Source organism: Ovis canadensis, chromosome 2, assembly GCF_042477335.2.
Source record: "Ovis canadensis isolate MfBH-ARS-UI-01 breed Bighorn chromosome 2, ARS-UI_OviCan_v2, whole genome shotgun sequence".
NCBI lineage: Eukaryota > Metazoa > Chordata > Mammalia > Artiodactyla > Bovidae > Ovis > Ovis canadensis.
This window is the reverse complement of record NC_091246.1, coordinates 124,978,367-125,003,843: the sequence shown is the minus strand read 5'-3', so window position 1 is coordinate 125,003,843 and position 25,477 is coordinate 124,978,367. Positions and strand designations below refer to the sequence as shown.

The 25,477-nt window shown below is 40.5% G+C and overlaps 3 protein-coding genes across 3 annotated transcripts in view; all 3 read left to right on the top strand.

Moving 5' to 3' along the window:
- The first annotated feature begins 14,162 nt into the window (after window positions 1–14,162).
- Window positions 14,163–19,124, top strand: ASDURF (ASNSD1 upstream open reading frame). The gene is made up of 4 exons (XM_069577007.1): window positions 14,163–14,441; window positions 16,639–16,692; window positions 17,705–17,780; window positions 18,403–19,124. Exons 1-4 carry the CDS (start codon window positions 14,352–14,354, stop codon window positions 18,471–18,473), a joined length of 291 nt encoding a protein of 96 aa, XP_069433108.1. The 5' UTR covers window positions 14,163–14,351; the 3' UTR covers window positions 18,474–19,124.
- ASNSD1 (asparagine synthetase domain containing 1) lies at window positions 18,495–23,870 on the top strand. The gene is made up of 3 exons (XM_069576925.1): window positions 18,495–19,961; window positions 20,234–20,415; window positions 22,930–23,870. The coding sequence occupies exons 1-3, from the start codon at window positions 18,495–18,497 to the stop codon at window positions 23,201–23,203; spliced, it is 1,923 nt and encodes a 640-aa protein (XP_069433026.1). The 3' UTR covers window positions 23,204–23,870.
- The window catches only part of ANKAR (ankyrin and armadillo repeat containing), a 60,013-nt gene continuing 57,965 nt past the window's right edge, over window positions 23,430–25,477 (top strand). Inside the window, exon 1 of the mRNA XM_069576891.1 lies at window positions 23,430–23,519. The gene's annotated coding sequence lies outside the window, so the exon portion shown is untranslated. The remainder of the gene's footprint in view (window positions 23,520–25,477) is intronic.

Genomic DNA, 25,477 nt, shown 5'->3' with positions numbered 1-25,477 from the left:
ATACCTCATGAAAATCACTGAGGAACAGAAACGAGGGTGGTGATGTTCAATCTTATTCCAAGGTTTGAGAAGTTATACAGGGCCCAGCAGTCATACACACCCTTTTAATGACTGTGGTTACTTAAGAATAAAATGTAAATGTTATTTTCCATTTCAATTTTATGTGTATTATTTTTTCAAGCAGCTACTAAGTTATTCAAATGCAAATATTTCTTAAGTTTTTGGACCTCATTACTTAGCAAAAAGAATTACTCAGAATTTTTTTGCTCATTTGTTTTTTGGCTTGTTCTCAGCTTTGGGGACCATGAAAAAGTTATGGAGACATTTAGGGTATCCTGAACTGAAAAAGTATGGGAATGTCTGGAGGCGGTCTCAAACTCTAAGGAATGAGTGGGATTCTGGGTGCAGAGCTCCTCAAAACATAGCCATATTAAATTCAGGAAGGAGATACTGTATTATAAACATATAAAAAGGGCTTAAAGGTCAGAAGTAAGGTTCAGAAACAAGAATAATAAGTGATAAGGTATGCAGCACTACTTGTAAAAGCAAAGGAATGGAAATAACCACAAAGCCCTGAAATAGAAGGATGACCGAATCACCTAAGGGACAGCACGTGATGGGGTTCTTACTGGGCAGCCATGGGCAGAAACAAGCACGCATTGCTTTACACTATTGTGAAATCATCTCCAGGATATAATATTAGACAAGACCGTCAAAATGCAGGAAAGTATGTACAGTATGCTACAGTTTATCTAAAAGAAGGGAAGAAAATATGAATATATACGCAGACATTTGTTTATAAGTGAAATTTAAGTTCAATTACAAAAAAACTAGTATTAGACTTCGAGCTCCTCTTTAGGTTATGGAAAGCCTGAAAGAAAAGCACTCTTCCATTTGTAATAGCAAAAGCATGAAAGATCTGCAGAATCACAACTTTCCGTGAACACATCGGAGAACCGAGCTCACAGGGTCACAAACTAGGCTGAAGCAAAGGAAGGTCAGGAGCCCTCAGTGAGAGTCAGGTCACAGGCACCTCTTCCTGGGTCAGACACTCCCAGATGCCAGACAAGCCAAGAGGAAAAGCTCAGCTAATGTTTTCAGGGAATTGCTGAAAAGCGTGAGGATACAATGTCTGGCCATAGATAAGATGGAAATTCACAACCACTGGTGCTCACAGGTAAGATCTGAGCAAGACTTCTTTAAGGCGCAGGCCTGAGGAAGGGACAAACTCTGCAAGTCACAGACAAAGCTCAAAAAGAAACATATAACTTGTCTTATCTCTAATAAAGAAATCAAAATAATTGTTTTTAAAACACTGTCCAACAAAGAAAATTCCAGACACAGATTACTTTGCTGGGAAATTTTACATAACGTTAAGAGAAGAAATAATAATATTTATATAAACTATTCCAAAATGCAATTAGGAAGGAACACTTCCCAACTGATTTCTGAAGTCAGCATTACCCTGATGCCAAAATCAGAAGGAAAAAAAAAAATGCATTGCAACAAAATAAAGCTGCAGACCCACAGCTCTCATGAACCTAGACGTAAAACTCTTCAAAAAAATTAGCAAATTGGATACAAAAAAATATTAAAACATAATTCATCATAACCAACTGGAGTTTATCCCAGGAATATAAGATTGGTTCAACATTTAGAAAGCAGTCAAGCTAATTCCTCATACCAACAGACTAAACAGTGTCAGGAAGCTTAGGCAAAATGAAATTCAGAAGAAAGATCTGAGTGTAGTAAAATGCAGCCTGAGTGAAGATTTATGTTTGTTGCCCCAAAGAGTCCAGCAATAAGCTCTGTAACCCAGGAATTCCTACAAATATTTCAGAGAAGGGACAACTTGTACTGGATAAGCTAAAGGTCTATATGATTGCTTCCTAGTTTAACTACAGTTAATTTTCCTAAAGAAAAATTAGGCTAGGGGATTATAATATTATTTCCACACCAAGTCACTCAGTTATGTCCAGCTCTTTGCAATCCCATGGACTGTAGCCCACCAGGCTCCTCTGTCCACAAGATTTCCCAGGTAAGAATACTGGAGTAGGTTGCCATTTCCTCCTCTAGGGGATCTTTCCAACTTGGGGATCGAACCCACTGGCAGGCAGATTCTTTATCACTGAGCTATCTGGGAAGCCGCAAACATTTCCAAAAGTCATCTCTAATCCTCAGGATTAGAGAGATACTTCAGTAAATAGTGTTTGGGATAATCGAACAGCTACATGCAAAAGAATCAAACTGGATTACTTTCTCATACAACTCACAGTGGCAAACTCAAAATGAATTAAAGACTTCAGTGCAGGACATGAAACCATAAAACTCTGAGAAGAAAACATAGGCACTGTATTCTTTGACATCAGTCTTAGCAGTATTGTTTTTTTGGATCTGTCTCCTCAGGCAAGGGGAACAAAAGCAAAAATAAATAGGACTGCATCAGACTAAAGAAGTTTTGTACAGTGAAGAAAACTCAACAAAACAAAAATCTGCTTAATGAATGGGAAAAAATGCTTGCAAATGATATATACAAGAAGGGATTATATCCTATATATATACATATATATAAACTCATACAACTCAAAAAAAAAGTAGGCAGAGGACCTGAGAAAACATTTTTCAAAAAAAGAGGTACAGATGGCCAACTAACATATGGAAAGATGCTCAACATCACTAATTACACAGAGATCAAACCCACATGTTCCCTGCAGTGGAACGTTGAAGTCTTAACAACTGGGCTACTGGGAAGTCACAATTTCCAAGTTTTTGTTTTCTGTTTTTTTAACAAAATAGTCTCCCAAGAGATCTAACTGCCCAATATCCCTCCTCCTCTCTCATTTCCTCCCTCTTCCCCTGCCCTATACGTATATACTGTCTTCTACAAAAGCCATCCATGCCCCTTTTTTCAAGAAGTCTCAGTCACACAAACTTATATTGATAACATTAGACCTGGTCTGGTTTTAGTCATCCAGAGTTTAATCTCAGCCTTCCTTGGACACTCAACATCTACCATAAAATCAAGAGGTACAGACATATACTCATATCCTGTTTTGTTTTATCTCACTTAGTTCAGTTCAGTTCAGTAGCTCAGTAGTGTCCAACTCTGTGTGACCCCATGAATCGCAGCACGCCAGGCCTCCCTGTCCATCACCAACTCCCGGAGTTCACTCAGACTCACGTCCATCGAGTCGGTGATGCCATCCAGCCATCTCATCCTCTGTCATCCCCTTCTCCTCCTGCCCCCAATCCCTCCCAGCATCAGGGTCTTTTCCAATGAGTCAACTCTTCACATTAGGTGGCCAAAGTATTGCAGTTTCAGCTTCAACATCAGTCCTTCCAATGAACACCCAGGACTGGCCTCCTTTAGGATGGACTGGTTGGATCTCCTTGCAGTCCAAGGGACCCTCAGGAGTCTTCTCCAACACCGCAGTTCAAAAATATCAATTCTTTAGTGCTCAGCTTTCTTTATAGTCCAACTCTCACATCGAGACTAGAAAATCCCATGGGCAGAGGAGCCTGGTAGGCTGTAGTCCATGGGGTTGCAAAGAGTCAGACATGACTGAGCGACTTCACTTTCACTTTTCACTTTCATGCATTGGAGAAGGAAATGGCAACCCACTCCAGTGTTCTTGCCTGGAGAATCCCAGGGATGGAGGAGCCTGGTGGGCTACCGTCTATGGAGTCACACAGAGTCAGACTTGACTGAAGCGACTTAGCAGCAGCAGCAGCAGCACACCCATACATGACCACTGGAAAAACCATAGCCTTGACTAGACAGACCTTTGTTGGCAAAGTAATGTCTCTGCTTTTTAATATGCTATCTAGGTTGGTCTCACTAGGGCAAGCCAATAATCACTGCACTGCAATGCTTTTAACACCAGAACAACAGGCAAATACATGCAGCGAAACTGAACAAACTTGCTTGTTTACACTGTGATAGCACAAGCAGTATTTTCTTGCCTAGTGCTTCACAAAACATAGGAATAAGACACACAAAGTCACGTTGTTGCCATAAACAGATTTTGGTTAACAGCTTTGTAAAACTGTATGAGTGTTAACAATCAGAACTGAAGTAAAAATACCCAGCTATGAAAAATCCTGCATTATAATGAGGGCATTTTACAAAGAAAAACATTATCTAAATATATATATTTATCACTGAGACATTTTAACTTTAGTTGTTTTTGTTGATTCACTCAGGTGGACTCGTTTCAACAAGTTGTAACATCACCAAAATGCAAATTCGGCAACAGTAGGCCTAATCACTATTTGTAGCTCTTTAGACATCAAACATTCTTTTTTTTTTTTAATTAATTAATTTATTTATTTATTTATTTACTTATTTTTAGTTTTTTATTTTTTAAATTTTAAAATCTTTAATTCTTACATGCATTCCCAAACATGAACCCCCCTCCCACCTCCCTCCCCACAACATCCCTCTGGGTCATCCCCATGTACCAGCCCCAAGCATGCTGCATCCTGCGTCAGACATAGACTGGCGATTCAATTCACATGATAGTATACATGTTAGAATGTCATTCTCCCAAATCATCCCACGCTCTCCCTCTCCCCCTGAGTCCAAAAGTCCGTTATACACATCTGTGTCTCTTTCCCTGTCTTGCATACAGGGTCGTCATTGCCATCTTCCTAAATTCCATATATATGTGTTAGTATACTGTATTAGTGTTTTTCTTTCTGGCTTACTTCACTCTGTATAATCGGCTCCAGTTTCATCCATCTCATCAGAACTGATTCAAATGAATTCTTTTTAACGGCTGAGTAATACTCCATTGTGTATATGTACCACAGCTTTCTTATCCATTCATCTGCTGATGGACATCTAGGTTGTTTCCATGTCCTGGCTATTATAAACAGTGCTGCGATGAACATTGGGGTACATGTGTCTCTTTCAATTCTGGTTTCCTCGGTGTGTATGCCCAGCAGTGGGATTGCTGGGTCATAAGGTAGTTCTATTTGCAATTTTTTAAGGAATCTCCACACTGTTCTCCATAGTGGCTGTACTAGTTTGCATTCCCACCAACAGTGTAGGAGGGTTCCCTTTTCTCCACACCCTCTCCAGCATTTATTGCTTGCAAATTTTTGGATCGCAGCCATTCTGACTGGTGTGAAGTGGTACCTCATTGTGGTTTTGATTTGCATTTCTCTAATAATGAGTGATGTTGAGCATCTTTTCATGTGTTTGTTAGCCATCCGTATGTCTTCTTTGGAGAAATGTCTATTTAGTTCTTTGGCCCATTTTTTGATTGGGTCGTTTATTTTTCTGGAGTTGAGCTGCAGAAGTTGCTTGAACTGACTCAAGTCATTCACTGCAATCTAAGGCACAGAGATGACTATGCTTAATTTTGCCTCTTCAATAATGTAGACCAAAACTTTTGAAAAATGTCCTTTGTTGTTCAGTCACTAAGTCGTGTCCGACTCTTTGCAACCCCCTGAACTGACCCTTGCCAGGCTTCCTTGTCCTTCACTATCTCCCTGAGTTTGCTCAAACCCATGTCCATTGAGTCGGTGATGCTATCCAACCTTCTCATCCTCTGTTGCCCCCTTCTCCTCCTGCCTTCAATCTTTTCTGGCATCAGGGTCTTTCCCAATGAGTCACAGTCTTTGGAAAAGTAGGTGGACTGCGGCAACCACATGCGGAAGCTCTGGAAGAAGCTAATTTTGATCAACCTTCAACACAGCTGTCAAGCACATAAAGATACACCAGGCATGGGCAGCGTAGGAAGCATTTATCACTGGTGCCATTCACAAGCCCCACTGAGCACTACTTTGTAAGGCAGACCCACCAACAATGAAGCCTCAAATCCAGTTGGTTTAAGAGCAAGTTTGAGACTATGATGTGGTGTTTGAGGTACCTAGGGTGAAAAATTTAAAGAGACACTCACTTGCAGGGCCCTGAGAATGACGGCCTCTTTAAAGCGTATACCCAAGGTCCTCATTTACCTCATCCTAGTCCCTATCCTGCAGAAAAGCCCCAAAGTGATGTTGTCTGTAGGAGTCAGGAGCACCTGATCTCCACATTCCATGGCTGAAGCAAAACTTCAGAACCAACCTTACGTCAGGTAGTAAAGTTTACTCATCCCTGGCCCAGTGCATGGAGGCTCAGCTATTTCCCTTGAGGGATAAACAGCAACCTGATACACTCACTTCTTTATTAGGACTAAGTCCCTGAGTCTTGCAGATGCCTGTGTTATAAAGGGCTAGTGGTTGTGGTAGTTACAGTTGCTAAATCATGTCTGACTCCTTGATCCCGTGGCCTGTAGCCCACCAGGCTCCTCTGTCCATGGGATTTTCCAGGTGAGAATACTGGAGTGGATTGCCATTTCCTTCTCCAGGGGATCTTCCCAACCCCAGGGATTGAACCTGCATCTGCTGTGTTGGCAGTCAGATGATTTACCACTGAGCCACCAGGGAAGCCCCCTTTCCTAGAGGCTGCCTACAAACACTAGTCCAGTATCTCAGGCCATCATCTTCCGACATGATTCCTGAGGCAAGTCACGAGCTCAGATTGCATCACTTCTACCTTGATTTCACCTCTGTGTGATTTGTCTTAGAGTCCATCCGTATTCCCACGCTACTGTGTTGCAGTCCTTTAATGGACCGGAACCTGGTGGTCCGGAGTCAACTGATAATAAAGTAAAGGAGAGAGAAAGAGGCTGATATTCCTTGGTTTACTCAGAAAGCCAATAAAGCCCCTGCACGGGGCTTGCTCTGTTCATGGAGGCCTCAGGTGCCCTCCCGATGGGGTGAAGGAGCAAAGCGCCTTCTCGAGAGGGTCTTAGAAGTCAGGGCAGGAAAGTGAACTCAGAGAGCCTCTGCACTCCAAAGAAATAGCCTGAGAAAGAGAGGGAGAAAGAGAGAGAAAGCAAGACACGGGGACCAAAGCTCTGATGGAGCAAAGGTGTTTTAATCAACATGATGTGGGCATATATACTGTAGTTATTCTCAGCAAAGACAAAGATTAAAATTCCAGACTTACAAAACATAGGCGATCCATATTAAAGAGAGAGAGAGTTGTAAATAATCACTTTTACCATATGGTTCATAAAAAGGAAGAGGGTACTTAGAAATGCCTGGATCCCTCAGCCCCAAGAGAGGCTTGCCTCTCCACTTAAGGAACAGAGGATTTCTGACAGATCCAAAACACCACACAGGAAGCCTCCTGTTAAATGCTTCCTGACACTACGGGATTCCAGGGCCCCTCATCTGCCGCCAGAGACTGCCCTTTGACCTGCTAGTCCAGGCTTCTTGGCATCTGTGGGTCAGTCTGTCGCCTTTCGACCAACTCCCAGTTATTTCTGCCCCCATCAGCATTAACAGAACCAATCAAAATATTGTGACAACCAAAAGTTCCTCCACATATTTTGAAAAGAAGTGGCTGGGGCAGTAGTAGCCCTGCTGAGAACCACTGGAAATAAATGAAAGGGTATATCTTCAATGAGAAACAGGTCAAGCATTTCAGAGCCTCATTCCATTCCATTGATTCATAAATCTGTGTGTGTTAAAATCATCAAGGGTAACTTCTGATTTATCTATTTAACACATGCTTAGATACTGCTTAGTATATGCCTGAAACTGTTAAAAAAAAGAAAAAAAGAAAAAACAACTATTAGCTCATTTAATCCCCACAACAGCCATCTGAGGTAGACACCATTATTACTCCCATTTTACAGATCAGGAAACTGGGACTTGAGAGTTTTAATGACTTACCCAAAGTTTCTAATATATGTAGAGGCCAAAATTCAAACCCAAACATTCTGGTTATAGGATGTATGGTAGCACTTTGCTCTGCAAGAGACAATCATGTCCCATCCACAAAGAGTTGATTTAGTAAATCTTGGGAAAGGATTGAGAAATCTATATGTAACTAAACAAGACTTTCAGGTGGTTTTATACAGTAAGAAGGTCACCCATCTACTAACTGATATTTGGGAACTACAGCATTACTCCACACCTCATTTGAGAGAAACAGGACAACAGGAACTTGCATGGCTAGAAACAAATCTGTGTTAGATTAAATTGAGGGAAAACAGTGTTTGGGATATTATTTATTCAAAACCTTGAAAGCCAATCTAATAATACACCTCACTTTTACAAAATGGTCAATATGAACTATGTGTTATTAAAGCAAATGAAATATATTAAGAATGTAGCATCAGAGGAAGAATATAAATAGCATTAATAAATATGAATTATCCTATGAAGCAGGATATACAGCATCAATGGACTTAAGTGAAAGACACATGAAAGAAGGAAGAACAGCCTAGCTGTTTGTATCCTAGGCTCCAGACAGACAGCTGTGAACCAGTCAGGCAAGACAAATGATACCAAGTAGCCCTAAAGTATTACTTCAAGCGACACAGGAGCTACAGCAACTGAGGGGAAAGATAACAGCAATTAATTAAATGTGAAGAAAGCAAGATAAAATGTGAAAGAACTTAGAAAACAGTTTGTCACCATACCCATATGATTACCACTATACAGTTTAGTATTACATTATTTGGGGTGGCCTCAGAAAATAAATAGAAACATCAGAACCAAAGCAGACCCATAAGAAACAATTCTCTCAACACCACCCCCCCCACAAAGAGGGATGACAAACCATAGATCCGTCAGCAGTGTTTCTGGCTACTCACTCCAGAAACAACTGTGAAAAGTGGTAGTCGCTCAGTCGTGTCCCACTCTTTGCAACCCCATGGATGTAGCCCGCCAGGCTTCTCTGTCCATGGGATTCTCCAGGCAAGAACACTGGAGTGGGTTGCCTGCCCTTCTCCAGGAGATCTTCCCCACCCAGAGATGGAACCTGGATCTCCCACATTGCAGGCGGATTCTTTACTGTCTGAGCCACAGGAAAGCCCCTAGAAACAACTGTAGGTCAGGGTCAGTTCAAATGTTAATCAGAGCTTCCACTCTGCCAGATTCTACCATAGGAGTTGAGTTACAGAGAAGACTAATACCCTGCGAAGTTCATTCTCTAAAGCTTTACAGATAAGTGCTCCATCCCCCCCCAAAACATGAATTAAGATGGCATCCTTTATATGTCAGGAGAAGCCCCAGATAAATTGTAGTGAACCCAAAAGGTTTGGAGAAATGGAGCAAGACGGTGCGTTAAGAGAATGTCAATTTTTAGTTTTTAATTAATATACAATTTGGCAGTAATGTTTTTAAAAAATTACTATAGGTGAAAAATACTTCAAAACTGAGTTTGCCAAAATTTTAGCATATTTCGAAATTTCTTTTCAGAGCCTTGTATTACAAACCAAGGCAAATAAGATCCACTTTCATCAAAACTTCTCCAACTTGCTATACTTCCTCACGTTTTGTCTTTCACTGTGCTCTTTCATGTTCTGAACAAAGTGACACTTTAGGGCTCTCTTTTCCGTGCAAAACAAGACTCATTGCATTACTTTGCATGCTGTCTTATTACCTCCCTTAACGTGGTCTTAGCCCCATATTAATTATAACCTTCAACCAATTTAATAACTTCTGTTTCATAGGGGAAGCTGGAGGTAGATTATTGAGACCTGTTACATGCAAGCATTTCAGCAGATGAATAAAACTCATAAGTTCACATAACACAACTGTCTAGAGCCACACACATTCCTTTCACACCTTCTGAAAGTGGCAAAAATACATACATACATTAATATGACTCAAAACAATAGCCATTCTATCACATATAAGAGCAAAAGTATATGAGTGTAAAATCATGCTTTTATTAATCAACGTTTTAGAATTCAATTTTTAAAAAATCTAGTTACAAAATGATTAATCAGTGATTAATTTAATATTATCTCAGGGTTTTAAGGATTTTGAATTATATTTAAACTTACATAGTACAAAACATAATTTCTGTGGATGTAAAAAGTTTGTCTCAATAACTTTAGTGAATGCAAATTAACACTTTTTCATAAACTTAAATATTTTCTAGCAATACGATTAGCTTATTTAATGAATAAATCAATATAAGTAGTTTAAGAAGTTCAGATTAGCTGATCTCTTCCTGAGAAAACAAATCTAATGCCTTTTAAAAAAATGTTTGTATTTATTTTACTTAACATTGCTAAATCAGAGAAAAGACACAAATGCCTCTTTTTCCTTAAACCAAAATTATTAATCCAGGCTGATTTCTCCAAAGACTCACCTTAATTACATAAACTTGGATTCTTCAAACGTTTCTAAACTAGTAATTTTTTTTTTAAGCTTAGCACACCTAAAGCTTTAGAAATTCTTTTTCTTTTTAATTTGGGGGATTTATGCAAGTGCATATGTTTGTCTATAGACCAATTAGATCAAAGTTCCTTTAATTTAAGAGGCTTTAGAACAGAATTTTTCAATACCCTACAGAATAGGAAAACATTTTACAATTACTCAGCAAAATATAAAGGCTGTTATAAATTACAGACACAGACCTATAGAGAACTTATAGCTTCAGTTTTACAGACTGAACCCCAGGGTGAAACTAAACAGAGAAACACAAAAATTCACCAGTTTAGATGTCAAAAAGCTGTTCATCCAAGTTGGTGCACAAAATTCTTAATTAATTTGAGCTCACAAGGACAAGTGAAAAGACTAAAAACCTGGATTCTTTGTTTTCTCACTTCTAACAGAGACTAGATCTCCATCAACCAGAAATTATCACCAAATGTGCGTATGTGTGATCAGTCACTTGAGCCATGTCCGACTCTTTGCGACCCTATGAACTGTAGCCCATCAGACTCCTCTGTCCAGGGTATTTTCCAGACAAGGATACTGGAGTGGGTAGCCACGCTCTCCTCCAGGGGATCTTCCTGATCCAGGGATCAAACTGCAGTCTCCTGCATTGCAGGCAGGTGCTTCACCACTGAGCCACCAATGAAGGCCTGTCATCAAACGGTTAGGCTCTAAAACCAAATTCCCAATCATTGCTACCAATATGGAATAACTTAGCTAGGCATAAATTAGAAACAAAACCAAAATTTTTAAAAATCAGTAAAAAGACAAAACAGACAGTAATCTTAATTCTATAACCGCTTTGGATGTACTCTAAGAGCCAATAAAAGATATTCTTGGGTTTAAACAACTCATGAGGTGCACTTCCTTAGCCATAAAGTGTGACTCCATCACACAGGTTCACTTGGGTATCTTCATGAAAACTTAAGATATCCTATGTCAAAGTATACTTTTCAAAAACAGAAAATCATTTTTCCTGTACGAATATAAAATGAACATTTGTCAAAGTTTTATTCAACTCATTAATTAATGAGGGAATAAGTAAGATTCTAAAACCAATTCAAAGAGTTTATGAGAAAGTAGACATATATTGGTGCTTTTGAACTGTGGTGTTGGAGAAGACTCTTGAGAGTCCCTTGGACTGCAAGGAGATCCAACCAGTCAGTCCTAAAGGAAATCAGTCCTGAATATTCATTGGAAGGACTGATGCTGAGGCTGAAACTCCAACACTTTGGCCACCTAATGCGAAGAAATGACTTGTTGGAAAAGACCCTCATTCTGGGAAAGATTGAAGGCAGGAGGAGAAGGGGACAACAGAGGATGAGATGGTTGGATGGAATCACTGACTCGATGGACATGAGTTTGAACAAGCTCTGGGAGTTGGTGATGGACAGGGAAGCCTGGTGTGCTGCAGTCCATGAGATTGCAAAGAGTTGGACATGATTGAGTGAACTGACTGAGACATATATTAATTTTAAAAATTAGGATAAGATTGCAGAGTTAGATGCAAAACTGATTAATATCTTGCAGAATATTAAATCACAGTTTGTGGGGTTATCTGGTCTAATAGATAGAAATTATTTTCATATCTACCAAAAATCTAGCAGTTACACCCCTCCACCCCTAACAGAATATAAATGAGCCCAGTCAATAAAAAATCATACCTAGAAAAGCTACGAAAGAACACCTTGATAGTCTCTTGCCTATTTCCAGGTTTCGGAAAATTATTCTCATAGGAGTGAGATATTGCAAATACTGCATGGGGCATATATACTAAAATTACATTCATTTATCTGAAATTCATATTTAACAGGGAATCCTGTATTTATCTTTTAACCCTAACAACAAACTAACATTAGCTTTATCAAGTCTGTACAGGGTCATTACCAACAGTGTATCTCTTAAATCTGTGTTTGGCTTCCATATTTTTGCCTGCTGCTGCTGCTGCTAAGTCACTTCAGTCCTGTCCCATTCTGTGCGACCCCATAAAGAGCAGCCCACCAGGCTCCCCGTCCCTGGGATTCTTCAGGCAGGAACACTGGAGTGGGTTGCCATTTCCTTCTCCAATGCGTGAGAGTAAAGTTGCTCAGTCCTGTCTGACCCTAAGCAACCCTATGGACTGCAGCCTACTAGGCTCCTCCATCCAAGGGATTTTCCAAGCAAGAGTACTGGAGTGGGGTGCCATTGCCTTCTCCGATATTTTTGCCTCAGTTCAGTTCAGTTCAGTTGCTCAGTCGGGCCCGACTCTGTGCGACCCCATGAATCGCAGCACACTGGGCCTCCCTGTCCATCACCAACTCCCGGAGTTCACTCAAACTCACGTCCATCAAGTCAGTGATGCCATCCAGCCATCTCATCCTCTGTCGTCCCCTTCTCCTCCTGCCCCCAATCCCTCCCAGCATCAGAGTCGTTTCCAATGAGTCACCTCTTCACATGAGGTGGCCAAAGTACTAGTTTAGCTTTAGCATCATTCCTTCCAAAGAACACCCAGGGCTGATCTCCGTTAGAATGGACTGGTTGGATCTCCTTGCAGTCCAAGGGACTCTCAAGAGTCTTCTCCAACACCACAGTTCAAAAGCATCAATTCTTCGGCACTCAGCCTTCTTCACAGTCCAACTCTCATATCCATACATGACCACTGGAAAAACCATAGCCTTGACTAGACAGACCTTTGATGGCAAAGTAATGTCTCTGCTTTTCAATATGCCATCTAAGTTGGTCATAACTTTTCCTCCAAGGAGTAAGTGTCTTTTAATTTCATGGCTGCAATCACCATCTGCAGTGATTTTGGAGCCCCAAAAAATAAAGTCTGACACTGTTTCCACTGTTTCCCCATCTATTTCCCATGAAGTGATGGGACCAGATGCCATGATCTTCGTTTTCTGAATGTTGAGCTTTAAGCCAACTTTTTCACTCTCCTCTTTCACTTTCATCAAGAGGCTTTTTAGTTCCTCTTCACTTTCTGCCATAAGGGTGGTGTCATCTGCATATCTGAGGTTATTGACATTTCTCCCAGGAATCTATTCCAGCTTGTGCTTCTCCCAGTCCAGCATTTCTCATGATGTACTCCGCATAGAAGTTAAATAAGCAGGGTGACAATATACAGCCTTGATGTACTCCTTTTCCTATTTAGAACCAGTCTGTTGTTCCATGTCCAGTTCTAACTGTTGCTTCCTGACCTGCATATAGGTTTCTCAAGAGGCAGGTCAGGTGGTCTGGTATTCCCATCTCTTGAAGAATTTTCCAGTTTACTGTGATCCACAGAGAGGCTTTGGCATAGTCAATAAAGCAGAAATAGATGGTTTCCTGGAACTCTCGTTTTTTCAGTGATCCAGCAGATGTTGGCAATTTGAGCTCTGGTTCCTCTACCTTTCCTAAACCAGCTTGAACATCTGGAAGTTCACGGTTCATGTATTGCTGAAGCCTGGCTTGGAGAATTTTAAGCATTACTTTACTAGCGTGTGAGATGAGTGCAATTGTGCGGTAATTTGAGCATTCTTTGGCATTGCCTTTCTTTGGGATTGGAATGAAAACGGACCTTTTCCAGTCCTGTGGCCACTGCTGAGTTCTCCAAATTTGCTGGCATATTAAGTGCATCACTTTCACAGCATCATCTTTCAGGATTTGAAATAGCTCAACTGGAATGCCATCACCTCCACTAGCTTTTTCGCAGTGATGCTTTCTAAGGCCCACTTGACTTCACATTCCAGGATGTCTGGCTCTAGGTGAGTGATCATACCATCGTGATTACCTTGGTTTTTTCCTAGATAATAAATATTAAGTGGTGTTTCTACGGAGCTTCTATTCTTTATAGTCACCACTAGGGGGCGCATATAATTTACAGTCTACTAGATGCCACAGGGTAAAGTGCGTTTCAACATCCCAACCGCTAGGGTCGGTTCGGGCCCCTAACTTGTGCGCACGCGCGCGAGTACTCCTAGCCCAGATCCGGCCTGCGCAGGCGTTCCAGTGAGCACGCAGACGCCGTTGATAGGACTCACCGGAAATAGAAAGGGAGGGGCTGGGCCGCGGGGAGCGCAGACGCGCAGGGGCTGCGGACGCGGAAGTGCTGGAGTGCCGCCCGGCCTCGCGCCCTGCGTGTTTGCTTCTCCGCGGAGATGCCCAGCCGGGGTGAGCGACCCGAGGACGGCGCTGGGCCCGTCCCTGCTGAGAGCTCGACCCTGCACAAGGACGAGCTCAGCAGCAAGGTGAGTGCGGGACGAGGTAACATGGCCCTCGGGCTGCTCACCGCCGGAGACGAGCCTCGGTGGCCGCGTGCTCCAGTCTCGACTTTGCCCTGCTGCGAGAGGCACAGTTAAAGGGACACCTTGAAACTTGCCCCGAGATTAGACCCAGATGGTAGTAAGGCGGAAGTTTAGTTGGTTTTATTTTATCAATTTTTAACAAATATTTTAAAGTATCATACAGTAAAATTTGGCTCTTTTTCGTTTTCTCTGTATTTAACACGTGTCTAAATTTGTGTGACCACCGCCACAATTGGAATATAGACAAGTTCCACGACCCTGAAAGACTCCCTTTATAGGCATGCTCTCCCCCGCCCAGAACCTCTGGCCGTCCCTGATCTGCTCTACATCAGGACAGTTTTATCCTTCCCAGCACATCATGTAGTGAAATCACAGCTTATGCCTCTCCAAGCTTAATGTCTTTGAGATTCACGGTTGGATTTTTTTCTATGTATTCTTAGTTAAAACTTTTAGAAATTACCTCCCACCCTAGATCTGCTGCCTGCGGTCTCAGAAAATGTCAGCGCCATCCATGCAGTTGTCCATGCCAGTAACCTGGGAGCCCATCTTTGCATCCGTCACGAAGTTCTGTCCTTTGTAAGGTGTCCCTTTATCACTGTGTACACTTTTAACCATCTTAAACCCGCCCCTTGCATGTGCCATAGGGAATCCTGCAAAAGTTTCCTAACTGGTCTCTCCTTAGCCATTGTTGCCTTCTTCTCCCCTATCCTTCATTTAGCTGGAGCGGAGAAGGCAGTGGCACCCCACTCCAGTACTCTTACCTGGAAAATCCCATGGATGGAGGAGCCTGGTGGGCTGCAGTCCATGGGGTCGCTAAGAGTCAGACAGGACTGAGCAACTTCACTTTCACTTTTCACTTTAATGCATTGGAGAAGGAAATGGCAACCCACTCCAGCGTTCTTGCCTGGAGAATCCCAGGGATGGGGGAGCCTAGTGGGCTGCCGTCTCTGGGGTCTCACAGAGTCGGACACGACTGAAGCGACCTAGCAGTAGCAGCAGCAGCATGCTCCTAAAAATGTTATTTCATTGTTGCTCTTCTGCTCCTCCCCTCACAAAAGGGAGCCAATATAAGGCCATAAATGGAAAAAAGAAAAAAAATTTTTTTAACATTTGAAATGAGGATGGCTATAATCTTTCAGGTAATAGATGTCTAAGATAATACTTTGGTTCTGTCCCAAACTGACACTGGCATCTTGGGCACATCTCTGATTCCTCTGTTACAGTTTCCTTGTCTGAAGTTCTAAAGTATACCTACCATTCCTAAAATGAATGGGAAAGTGCTATTCAAACATAAGCCTTAAAAGGAAGTTGTACAAATTCAGTCTTGGAATTCAACTCAATCTCTGTAATCAGTCACTACAGTGACTGGCAGCTGGAAAGCAGAAGGGTACACATCTGTGGGGAATGAATTTTCAGACTGCACACAGCCTGCTCTGATTCCTACCATAGCATGCCCTTTACTCTTGCCTGGTGGGCTCCTCCATGGGGTTGCAAAGAGTCGGACACGACTAAGCGACTTCTTTCACTTTTCACTTTCATGCATTGGAGAAGGAAATGGCAACCCACTCCAGTGTTCTTGCCTGGAGAATCCCAGGGACGGCGGTGCCTGGTGGGCTGCCATCTCTGGGGTCGCACAGGATGGGACACGACTGAAGCGACTTAGCAGCAGCAGCATGCCACTTATACTGATGTATGACAGATCCCCAGGCATCAGAGGTTACAAAATAACACTGTTTAGAGGCTATGGTGACACTGTGTAATCAATCATGTTTGCAGTATCACTATCATTACTGAAAAGAGTTTAAAAGAAATTTAGTTTCCATTTAGTTGAGCCCTGCTACTGCTAAGTCACTTCAGTCGTGTCCGACTCGGTGCAACCCCATAGATGGCAGCCCACCAGGCTCCCCCATCCCTGGGGTTCTCCAGGCAAGAACACTGGAGTGGGTAGCTATTTCCTTCTCCAGTGCATGAAAGTGAAAAGTGAAAGTGAAGTCGCTCAGTCGTGGCCAACTCTTAGTGACCCCATGGACTGCAGCCTACCAGGCTCCTCTGTCCATGGGATTTTCCAGGCAAGAGTACGGGCTCTTACTGAGCATGCTTTGATAATCTCTGATTTAGTACGTTTTCTTTATTTCAATAGATTAAAGAACAAAAAGTTGTTGTGGATGAACTTTCTAACCTGAAGAAGAACAGGGTGAGTTATTAGCATTACTCTGAATACTATGTGGGAGGATTTGATATCAACTGTATAAATCTATGTATTAATCATAGTTGCTGATAATCTTTCCCCAACATATGCAATTGACATTACCTGCGAATCAAATGATACTGATTGTGCTATGTTATCCTGGAGCTTTAGTCAATAATGGTATTTATTTTGTACTTGAATTTTGTGTATTCTTTTGACATAAACATTGAATCTGTTGAGAAGAGGAGAAGCTATACAAGTGAATGTGGATAATTATTTTTTGTTTGTTTATTTTTTAAAAAAGATAAATGCTACCACTTCCTCTCCCTACCTCCTCAGGTTTTTACTCCAAGCTTCCAAATCCTTAACGTGGTTATTTAACTCCATTTTCATTAATGTATTTATAGATAAGCAAGCTTCTGCTTAGTGTGTCGTTATACTGCCAAACATTGTGTTTTAAAGTTAAGAAATGATTTGAGCCCTTTAAAGCTTTTAAAGGTTACTGGATAACAGACAGGTTAGACATTTCTCATATGTGGAGTACTAGCAGTTAAGCTACAGTTGATAAACTTTGTATAAGGCAGATTGGCGAAATGTATCAGTCTTAAAGCTGTGTAATATTTTGATCTAGCAAATCCAGTTTGATTCCTATTTATAGGAATTGATACATTAGGAAAGTATCATGGAGTACACAGAAATTTAGTTACAAAGACATTCATCACAAGTTTGATTTATAATAGTGAAAAGTTGGCAACATCTAAATGACCAGATAAACTATAATATTACTGACGAAAAATGATATTAAGTATATTCAGAGAAAAAAAAGTTTTACCTCAGTGTTAATGGTAGCAGTTTCTAGATAGTTGGATAATGGGTGAGTTCTTTGTTTATCTTTATTTGCCAAGGTATCGTTCTGAACATGTTACTAAAGTTCAATACTAAGTAATAATAGGGTTCAGAGTTTTGACATCTACCTTTTAGATCAAATCATGATATTAGCCTAAATTATGTTTTGCAGAAAGTATATAGGCAGCAACAGAACAGCAACATATTCTTTCTTGCAGACCGAACAGAAATGCTTTCTGAAAGCAAAAGTAAGTTTTTTTGGCACATTATACAGAAACAAAAAGAAATTCTTTTGTGGGCTTTCTGTGGAAATTCATGATGGTGGCTAAATTATACTGTCTACAGCTGAATGTATAAATATATATATCTAAAGATTGGATGGTGGTGTACTAGTTAATAAAATTAGTGGAATGGTTTGGTTTTCTTCAAGTTAGCCTTCTAATGCTGAGTTAACAGTAACAATAAAATCAAATTTAAGAACTATAAGATGTGTTGGAAAGCCACAATAATTAATGTAAGCTTTGGAATTTTAGTCAGATATAGGTATGAAAGATTATTCTACCAATTTCTGCCTTTTTGATTTTGAGTGAATCACTTTGAGCCTGCCAAGTCTTACGGAATTTAAATAAAATGATATGTGTATAAACTGTGCATAGCCCAATGCCTGGGTCAAAATAAGCATTTAACAGCAGAAACTAGATTCCTAAATAATAAACATTCTTCATCAGAAGTCTGTTGTAAATTATTATTGAAACTGGCACAGTACATATGTGGTTCAATCTTGGAAAAATAGCTTGTTTTGCCTTTTAATTACTAGGTAAAGCTTCAAGAATTTTTATTCTTTACTGTGTCTTCTCCCCTCTCCCACAGACATATTGGATGAGCTGAAGAAAGAATATCAAGAAATAGAAAACTCAGAGAAGACCAAAATCAAGAAATAGCCAACTTGATTTTACATAGCAATGTGTGGCATTTGTTGTGCAGTAAGCTTTTCTGTTGAGCATTTTAGCAGAGGTTTGAAAGAGGATTTACTGTGTAATCTTAAACGACGGGGGCCCAATAGTAGTAAACAGTTACTAAGGTCCAGTGTTAACTACCAGTGTTTATTCTCTGGCCACGTCCTTCACTTAAGAGGTGTATTGACTGCCCAGCCTGTGGAAGATGAAAGAGGCAATGTATTCCTGTGGAATGGAGAAGTCTTTAGTGGGATCAAGGTTGAAGCCGAAGAGAATGATACTCAAATCATGTTTCATTATCTTTGCTCTTGCAAGAATGAATCTGATATTTTGTCGCTCTTCTCAAAAGTCCAAGGTCCTTGGTCTTTTATATATTATCAAGCATCTAGCCATTCTTTATGGTTTGGTAGGGACTTTTTTGGTCGTCGTAGCTTGCTTTGGCATTTTAGTAACTTGGGCAAGAGTTTCTGCCTCTCTTCAGTTGGCACCCAGGCATCTGGAGTGGCCGATCAGTGGCAGGAGGTTCCAGCATCTGGAATTTTCAGAATTGATCTCAAATCTGTTTCCATTTCCCAGTCTGTCGTTTTAAAGTTGTATCCTTGGAAATACAATTCTGGGGGGGATGATATCAGAGAATGTGTTAATAGCCTGACTGAGATTTCAGCAGACTTGCCAACATTTGTCTTGGTGGCAGTAAATGAAGCCAAACTGTATCTTAAAGAACCTGTTGTCCCTTTAAATAAGGCGTTGCCGCAAGCTGCATTTGAGACCCATTGCAGCAGCATTTCCAGGAGTCCACTGACAAGAGAGACCCTTCGGGTCTTTCTTACTGATGGACACACGAAGGAAGTAGTTGAGCAGTTCATTGGTGTCCTGAGCATCGCAGTCAAGAGACGTGTCTTGTGTTTACCTAGGAATGAAAACCTGGCACCAAGCGACGTTTTGAAAACTAATAACAGGAAAGCAAATGTCGCAATTCTGTTTTCTGGAGGGATTGATTCCATGGTCATCGCAGCCCTTGCTGACCATCATATTCCTTTAGATGAACCAATTGATCTTCTTAATGTGGCTTTCATGACTAAAGAAAAGACTGTACCAGTTAATTTTAACAAAAAAGGGAGAAAACAGAAAAATCATTGTGAAATACCCTCTGAAGAATTCTCCAAAAGTGCTGCTGCTGCTGCTGCTGCCGCCAGCCCGGGTGAACAGTTCAATGTACCAGATCGAGTCACAGGAAGAGCAGGACTGAAGGAACTGCAAGCTGCCAACCCTTCACGGATTTGGAATTTTGTTGAAATTAATGTTTCTCTAGAAGAACTGCAAAGATTAAGAAGAACTCGAATATCGCACTTAATCCAGCCCTTGGATACAGTCCTGGATGATAGCATTGGCTGTGCAGTCTGGTTTGCTTCCCGAGGAGCTGGCTGGTTAGTGACCCAGGATGGAGCACAGCCGTATCAGAGCAGTGCAAAGGTATGGCACAGCTGCTCAGAATTTCTGAGACCTAATTTTGACCCTTAAAGCTTTTAACGCAAGTTGCAAGAATATAGCGTCTTTTAATTGCATTTAAACTACCACACAAAGTATATGACTTTGTAAAAACTGGGCATACTTTACTATCTTATGTCTGCCTTGTAGATTTTTTCTGAAAATGTTATCTTTGGGGTTATTACTTTTTTAAGCTTTTACTTTCCTTACTGCATGGTAGGCAATATTGTGACATAGATTTCTCTCAACCTTTGTAGGTAGTTCTTACTGGGATTGGTGCAGATGAGCAGCTTGCAGGTTATTCTCGTCATCGGGTCCGCTTCCTGGCACATGGGCTGGAAGGACTGAATAAGGAAATCGAAATGGAACTGGGTCGAATTTCCTCTAGAAATCTTGGTCGTGATGATAGAGTTATCAGTGATCATGGAAAAGAAGCAAGGTAATTCTTGTCTGTTGCAGGGTTGTTCGGTAATTTTGTGAAAGCGGTGGACTGAACCTAAAAAGGAGACTTGTAGGTCCCTTTTTCTTTGGATACTTGTCCTGGTGAGTAACAGGAGCAGCAGTATCTTGGCTTTGTATTACAGTTAGTCAGAAGCAGTGATGGAGAGGAGCCAGAGGAACAGTGTTTCCAGAACTCATTCTCCAAGAAATGGCTTTACAGTAATTTTCAAAGGTGGTACAATGATGTGATTAAAGGCTACAGTGAAAGATTGTAAAACTTGAGGTAGTGAAATACTGAGGGGAGGTATTTCAAGGGCTCTGTTTTGTTTCAAATGTTTGCTTTCTTCCCAAGCTTCCTCCTCCAGTGTTACAGAGCCTGACTCTGTAGACATTTCTTGTATGTACAGGCATACTTGGAAATCCTGCATGCTCAGTTCCAGACCATTGCAACAAAGCAAGTCAAACGAATTTTTTGGTTTTCCAGTGCATACAAAACCTATCTTTATACTATGCTGTAGTTTATTGAGTATGCAGCCGCATGCTTTTATGTTTGCTGTATTTAGATGTAAATATGTATTTAGTATTTAAAATATGTATTTATGTATTTTGATATAAGTAAACATAACATTTGTCTAAATTTTTATATATATACCTTAATTTAAAACTACAAAAAGCAATCTCAGTGATAACATCAAAGATTATTTATGTTATCACATATCACCATAAGAAATATAATTGTTTCTGTTGTTGTTTAGTCACTAAATCATGTCCAACTCTTTTTGCAACCCCATAGTCGCTCGCCAGTGTTCTCTGCCAAAGGGATTTCTCAGGCAACAATAATGGAGTGGGTTGCCACCATTTCTTCTCCAGGGATCTTCCTGACCCAGGGATTGAACCCAGGTCTCCTGTACTGGCAGGCAGATTTTATACCACTGAGCCACAAGGGAAGCCCAACAGATATAACAAGAAAAATGTGAAATATAGAAGCATTTCCAAAAACATCACCCAGAAACATGAAGTGAGCAAATGCTGTTGGAAAAATGGCACCACTGATAGACTTGGCTCGTCACAGGGTTGCCACAAACTTTTAGTTTGTTAAGGAAAAAAAAAAAAGAGCAGTCTCAATGAAGCGCAATAAAACAAGATCCATACTGATTTAAACGGTGGTTCCAGTACTGGAGTCCCCTCTATCATAGGTGTTTTGAACACAATTTAGTCATAAACATTCCAAGTTATCTTAATAGTTTCAGAGATCAAGGCATTTACATGTGTATATTCTTTTTTAATCTTAGGGATTTGTGTTTACCTACAACATGTTTCTGATGATAGTAAACAAATGCTTGAATACAACTTTTTGAAGCATTAAGGAAAAAGATGTGTCGTTGAATTATAGAAAGCAGAAGTTTGTTCAAGTAGGTTAACTTATTAAGTGGTAGTTTTATTGCAGGGGTACAAGCATGCAAGGAGTCCAAATGAGCTTTGTGGGAGTTGGAACATCATAATATACCAGCTCTGGGACATCATTGTTTCTTGTCTCTACTTTGTTATTCCCATGTTGCCAGTTCTGACATTTAAAATTAACATAATTTTCAAAATTCTATCATAAAGAAATAAGTAACACCACAATACAAAGTGTATAAAATGTTTTCCTTTTGAAGTGTATCTGTATATGAGAGATAATTCAGCCCACTTCAGCTAAGTTAGAGAAAAGAGAATTTATTTTATTCAGTAAAAGCAGTTAATTCTAAAAGACCCCCCGCCACCCCGCCATATGATACTCATGGATAAAAATGGATATGAAGAATGTTTCAAACAGCTAATGCAGAATTGTAGTTGAACGAATACCACTATGGTGGCTGGACCTAAACCAGTTTATTATGGATTTGGGCATACATATTAACCATATTCTGTTAATTAGTTTCTCGTCTAAATTTGCTTTCACAATTCATTTTTATAAAATATTCTGTTTAAAGAATGCCTTTACCCTTTCCCATCTCTCTGCTTAAGCTAAAGTGAAATATAAAACACTAGTATAATTGCGGATGGGGGAGGGATTCAAGTATTTTAAACAAACAACAGAATTTGCTAGGAAATTAGGGGAACCTAAAGAGCAGAGAGTTGTATTCCTTAAGTTCAGTTTCTTTAGACATGTAAAGAGCAGACACAGGTTGACTTATCAACTCAAGACCATGCTTATTTTCAAGGCATTCCTGAAGATACCTTATGAAACAATTTGAAATTATTTCTTGACATCATAGGCTTAATTTGTTTTATTTATTGAGGGAAAAATTTTTTACATTTTAGAATGTGTATTACAGTTAGACAAGTGTTGTGAAATAGTTTTTAACGTGATTAAATCTTAGCTGTAAAGTTATGTAAATAGAATATTTTTAATTTAGAAAAATTGTGCCTTCAATAATTAATTTATACCTTAAATTTTAACATATTGAATAAAATACAAACAATCACAAGAGATAACTTTTTTTAATTGTGGTTATACTTTTTATTTTAGATTTCCTTTCCTGGATGAAAATGTTGTCTCCTTTCTAAATTCCCTGCCAGTCTGGGAAAAGGCAAACTTGACTTTACCCCGTGGAATTGGTGAAAAACTAATTTTGCGTCTTGCAGCAGTGGAACTTGGTCTAACAGCCTCTGCTCTTCTGCCAAAGCGGGCCATGCAGTTTGGATCCAGAATTGCAAAAATGGAAAAGAATAATGAAAAGGCATCTGATAAATGTGGAAGGCTCCAAATCATCTCCTTAGAAAACCTTTCTGTTGAAAACTAGATGTTTCATAGTGTAACAACATTTACTGAATGGTGGTTTTTAAAAAAAAAAAAAAATACTCTGCTGCTTTATTATTGCATAATGTGTTTTTAAAGTTCATTACATGAATTTTTATATAACTTTGTAGAGTAGTGCAACCAATTTAATCAAATTGATACTCCAGAGAAAGAGATTACACTTGAAAGAACAACCTGGATATTTTAAACTGTGATATTAATATTGTTTTGAACTCTTACATGGTTATGTCCCACCAGCGTCACTGAAAAAAGGCAGCTTTTATGGACTCTCTTCATGGTAGCTACATCCAGAAATACTAGTAAGTCAATTTGTTATTCTTTAACAGACGAGAGAACTAAGGCTTTTGAGGTTCACACTCCTGAGTGATGTGTGGTACATCTCTTTAGACAGCTCACGGCCCTGCTCCGAGAACTTTTGAAGACTATTTTGAATATTCTCCTGTCCCACAGATCTCTAATGTCCCTCTGTTTTCCCATTGTCAGTTCATGACCTGGGCGTTTCACAGAGAAATCAAAATCAAGCCAAGGACGACTTGGTTTTCCAACACCAAAAGTCCTAATTTACCTGTGTGTGCACCCATCCTTTTCTCCCTTCTTGCTATTAGAGAAATGTATTTAAAATGTTCTAATATATACCAATTTAAAATGCATATCCCTGGTCCCACATCTTCCATCTCTTGCTTCCCATTCACCTTCACCCTTTCAACCTTTTTACCTATTTACTGAAGTTCACTCCAACCAGACTTCCACCCACAGTATTCATTCGTGACCATGATACCAAGGTCACATTTGGCATCCATCCCCGCTTAGGGCTGACACCCTTTCTAGGTCTGGACATACTGTGGTTCTCCTAAGTATAGTGGGAAAGAAAGGATACTAGCAGGCGTGTGTCAGGGCTTTCCAGCTGGCTCTAGTGGTAAAGAACTTGCCTGCCAATGCAGGAAACGTAAGAGACATGAGTTCGATCCCTGTCAGGAAGCTCCCCTGGAGGAGGGCATGGCAACCCACTCAACAGTATTCTTGCCTAGAGATTCCCATGCACAGAGGAGCCTGGTGGGCTACAGTCCATAGAGTCACACAGTTGGACACAACTGAAGCAACTTAGCACAAGCATGTGTCAAAAGATCTTCACACGCCCTGAATTTATTTCCCATCAAATGCAGTGTTCAAACGAGATTCAGATATTAACTGAATAGCTTTAAACTGGACGACTTCATGGTCCTGAGCACTAAATTGATGCTCCTAATGGGAGTAGATGAAGTTTGCCCTGCACCCCAGAGTTCAATGTAATGATTTTTATAACTATAGTTCAATACTAAAGATGCCAGGCACTAGTCTGAATTTTACGTGTATTAATTTAATCAACTGAATCTCTGAAGGGAATCTCTAGTTCACTTGTTCTGGCAGGATGCTCTGTGCATGTTTTTTGTTTGTTTGTTTTTTTTGGTTTTTGTTCCGTCCCCAAAGGGCCTGATTTTTTACAACTTTTTTGATACCTAACCCCATAAACTGGAATGAAATTCTGTTAATCCTTCAAACAAAGCAAAAGTCTTTCCCAAGATCCCACACAAACTATCTGCATACCTGAACAAAACCTTTTAGGTAAAGAAATTTACGTTACTCATACTTCATAAGTGCAAACATGCAATTCCTAAAGAAGACCGTGGTTTGACATCCCTTGCCCTGGGAAAGCAATAACAAATTTACTAATACTACCACCACAGCAGCTAAAATAATGACATGGTTGGACTAAGAAATTCTACCTTCAAACAGTTAAGCAAAACCCTGCTGCTGCTGCTAAGTCGCTTCAGTCGTGCCTGACTCTGTGCGACCCCATAGACAGCAGCCCACCAGGCTCCTCCGCCCACGGGACCCTAGGCAAGAACACGGGAGTGGGTTGCCATTTCCTTCTCCAATGCATGCATGCTGTGTCACTTCGGTCATGTCTGACTCTGTGCGATCCCACAGACAGCAGCCCACCAGGCTCCATCCCTGGGATTCACCAGGCAAAAACACGAGTGGGTTGCCATTTCCTTCTCCCACCAAAACCCCCTCTGTTGCTAAATTCAGTGAAAGGTTTGGGTTCTCATCGCCCTTGACCTGGAGCAGCATCCGGTGAAGTTGGCTTCTATGACCACACTTGGCTTTCTGCTCTCCTGGCGGCTCGCTGTTGGTATTCTTTCCTGCCTCCACCCTCTCCACATGACCTTTAAATAATTAAATCCCTCAGGTCTCCATCCTGGGTTCTCAAGTCTCT